General features: G+C 39.7%; 1 protein-coding gene across 2 annotated transcripts in view; it reads left to right on the forward strand.

Moving 5' to 3' along the window:
- Positions 1-4,108, forward strand: part of si:ch211-57n23.4 (immunoglobulin superfamily DCC subclass member 3) — a gene marked incomplete in the record, with an annotated part of 45,054 nt that overhangs the window by 17,770 nt on the left and 23,176 nt on the right. For both annotated transcript variants that reach the window (XM_014004850.1, XM_014004851.1), the window contains 2 exon segments: positions 819-956; positions 1,035-1,193. In XM_014004850.1, the coding sequence (XP_013860304.1) occupies positions 819-956; positions 1,035-1,193 (297 nt within the window).

Raw genomic sequence — 4,108 nt, forward strand, 5'->3', positions numbered from 1 at the left:
ATATATATTACTCAACTTAGTGGAGCCAGTTGACATGACTTTGTTGAGTAAATTCAACACTTCATTTTTTAGAGCAGAAACATCTCGTTTCATGATGAGTTTGAACAGATTTAATTTTGTAACAAGTAACTAAGTGCTACATTTTAAAGTAAAGAAGTAAAAGTATCATTTTTAGCTTTAAAATGTAACAAAATAACAGTAAAAGTAGCTATTTTAAAAAGTCTTTGGTGAAATTACAAATCCTCAACAAACTACTTAAGTACTGTAACAAAGTAAATGTATTTAGTTACTACAAACCTCTGGTTTTTACAGGTGAAACTAGGGGCTCAGTGTCTTTTCTAAGGACACTTTGGCATGTGGTGACAGAATTGAACCACCAACTCTCTAGTTTGTTGTCAAATGTGCTTCCTTCCTGAACCACAGCTAAAAAAAAACACAAGATGTAGTTGATCAGAATTAGAGAATGATTGGGCCTTTGGTAGTGGTACATCATAAGATCTACAGTACATGAAAGTTACAAAAAATGGCAAATACCTAAATAAAAAAATAAGAAAATCCCACATCAATCACAGTAGGGTTTGGGCAAAATGAGTGCAAATACTCAGCCTTATTTGTAGCTCTGTGATACTTTTCAGTAGAAATGTAACAAACAAATTTCAATCCTAAAGAAGCTAAAACCAACCATCAAAATCAACCAGTACCAAGTAAAAACATGTTTTTACAGATCAATACTTCATCTGCTGCTTCAGCTTTCATTCATTTTATTTCAGTGTTTTATCTCTTCTATAACCATGTATTTTGTTTTCTTTTTGTTCCAGGTGGAGCTCCCAGAACATACAAGGAGCCCGTCATCCTGTCCGGGCCCCAGAACCTAACCATCACTGTCCATCAGACGGCCATCTTGGAGTGCATTGCCACGGGGAACCCCAGACCCATTGTGTCCTGGAGCAGGCTGGGTACATCAGAGTGTCTCTTTAGAGTCTGTTCATGTTTCCACACTCACCTCACACTTTGTGTGTCTGTTCGTGCTGCAGATGGACGCTCCATCGGCGTGGAGGGGATCCAGGTCCTGGGCACTGGGAACCTGATGATCTCAGACGTTTCCCTGCAGCACTCGGGCGTGTACGTGTGCGCCGCCAATCGGCCCGGCACCAGGATGAGACGTACTGCACTCGGGAGGCTTGTGGTACAAGGTGAGGCCGTTAGCATTTAACCTATAACCTCATGGTTTACAGTATTTCAGAGTAAACCTGGGATTTATGTCTGTGAAAACATCTTCTTTTCCAGTTTGTCATATCACAACCACAAACTTTACAGTATTTTACTGGAGTTGTATGTTAGATCAAGTTCAATTTCAAGTTCAAGTTTATTTATGTAGCGCCAAGTCACAACATACGTTGTCTCAGGGCACTGTACATGAAAAGAATAATCTAAAGAAGAAACCAGCAGATTGTGTTGAATCACTTCATCACAGTCTCCCATCCTGAGCAAACAGTGGAGAGGAAAAACTCCCTGCTAATCAGGAAGAAACCTCCAGCAGAACCAGGCTCAGGACAGGAGACCATCTGCCTCGACCGGCTGGTTGGAGGACAGGAAAGAGACACAGACAAACACAGAAGAACTGGTCCAGGACTGGTCCAGGTGCACCTTCTTCTGGAAGACAAAGAAAAAGCATGATAGAAATAATTACAATAAACATGTAGAGAAGAGAGACTAAAGACAACAGCAGTTTGTGCTCCAGCAGTCTAAGTCTATAGCAGCAGAAATGAAGAATAATTCAGGAAACCTAAGTCTAACTATAGGATTTATCAAAAAGGAAAGTCTTCAGTCTAATCTTAAAAGTAGACAGAGTGTCAGCCTCACGGACAGAAACTGGAAGTTGGTTCCACAAGAGAGGAGCTTGATAACTGAAAGCTCTGCCTCCCATTCTACTTTTAGAAACTCCAGGAACCACAAGTAAACCTGCAGTCTGAGAGTGAAGTGCTCTGTTAGGAAAGTATGGAACAACACAAAGTAGCACACAATTATTGATTTAAGGAAACAGTTTACAAGTGGTTTTCACAAATATGAACAGAAACTCTGATACCCTGAAGTAACATCCAGATCAACCAGCTGCTTTCAGAAGTCCCATAAATATAAAATATAATCCATCTGTGTGTAAATCCCTCTGAGCATACACACAGCTGTTGTGTGGAGGTTTGTTACAAAGGCATCATGAAGACCAAGGAACACATCAGACAGGTCAGGGGTAAAGTTGTTGAAGTTTAAACACAAGAAGAGAAGTGCAGTTTGGCACAAGTCATGTAGGAACACTGCAAACATTGATCAGATCAGCACAAAACTGAGCTCTTTGGACTAAATGCAAAACAGTGAGTGGCAGAAAACTAACACAGAACACACCTGCTGTTAAGCACAGAGGTGGCAGCATCATGCTGTGGGGAGGCTTTGCTGCAACAGGGAAGCTGCTCAGAGTTGATGGGAGAAAGGATGGAGATGAACACGGGACAGTCCTGGAAGAAAAACTGTAAAATACCTAAGAGTGGGACAAAAGATCTCAATCAAGGAGGACAGCAACCTAAAACATCCAGTGGAGCAGGTCACAGCATAATCAGGTTAAAACGACTCAAAGTCCAGACCTGATTCCAGCTGAGAATCTGTGGCAGAAACTCTCCATCCTGTCTGATTCAGCTGCTTTACAAAGAACGATAAAATAATCAATAAAAACCAGTAGAAACAACCAACCAAAGACTTGACTCAGGGAGGTTGATCACAAAAACACACCACTTTGAAGTGGATTTTAATTGCAGAACAATATTGTAAATAAATACATTTTACTGTCCACACATTTGTGTCAACCTTTCACATCAAATCTAAGTATCTTTTTTCATTTGCAATTGAAACATGACAAAATGTTGACATTTTCACGAGCTTCATAGTGGTATTTAATTTAAAAGAATAGAGATTTGTCCGTTTCTTCGTCTTCTTTTGGAAACTGAGCCCAGACGTTGCAGAAGTATTTGTCTCCTGACCATTAGGTCTTTGATGGGTCCTGTGAGGACGTGTCATAATAAGGTGGGCTTGTGTTGAAGGGAAGGACAGGGTCACCAACAAGGTTCGAAGCGTTCCTTTCACCTTTGGCCTTGGCTGTTATTGGCAGGGGGAGGGAAGCCCCTGACTGTGGGCTGTGACGCCTGCTGTGCAGGTGGGGGGCTGGCTGCGGACTCATCCATCACCCCACATATGTCCACACCCACTCTCATTAGGTGGGTTTTAATTGGCTGTTTTGTGTCCAACCAGAGGGACACGCTCAGGAGGAAGAGCAAAAATATCTTATAAATTCTCTGTTTTGTTTCTTCCTTCTGTGTTGGAACATTTAATTTAGTTTTTTAACTAAGATCTTCTTTTGTTGATAAATGAGAAAGCTGTTTTTGGTCAAATTTTGAAAACGTTCTGCACAATCTTCAATATCTGTAACACTGGTCCAGTTAGGGTTTATGTGTTGGTTGGTTTTGATTAGCTGTGTCAGCCATCTTGAACTGGGTTGGCTCCAAAATATAAAGACTTGTAGACGTGCATCTAATGATCACTTTCTGAGAGTTTCATTAAAGTCTATCCAGTGGTTCATGAGATATTTTGCTAAAAGACAAACAGGGTTGACTCCAGCAGTTATTCTTAATCCTTTAAGCAAAGATATCAGGAAAATGAGTACTTGGAGTATGTGTTGTGAATGACTCTTGGCTACAACTGTATAATATAATTTTAGCACAATCCATCAAATTAATGTAAGAAATGAAAATTTGTGTTTTCCAAGAAGAGTTAGCTTTGACGGCCATCTTGAATTGGATTTGCTCCAAGCATTAATCAGCTGTAGAGGTACATCTGGTAATTAATTTCTGCAAGCTTTGTTGAAATGTGTTCAGTGGTTCATGAAATATTTTGCTAACAGACAGACAATGTGTTCGATTCACCCTAATTTTCCATATTGATTGATTGTTAACATTAGACAGTTCTCCAATATAATCTCCCAAAATAACTGAAGCATGTTCTCTCATATTTCTTTAAAAAAATCCAAAATAAATGTAATTATATATACATATATATATATATA

This window comes from Austrofundulus limnaeus, unplaced genomic scaffold (genome assembly GCF_001266775.1).
Source record: "Austrofundulus limnaeus strain Quisiro unplaced genomic scaffold, Austrofundulus_limnaeus-1.0 Scaffold27, whole genome shotgun sequence".
NCBI classification, from domain to species: Eukaryota; Metazoa; Chordata; class Actinopteri; order Cyprinodontiformes; family Rivulidae; genus Austrofundulus; species Austrofundulus limnaeus.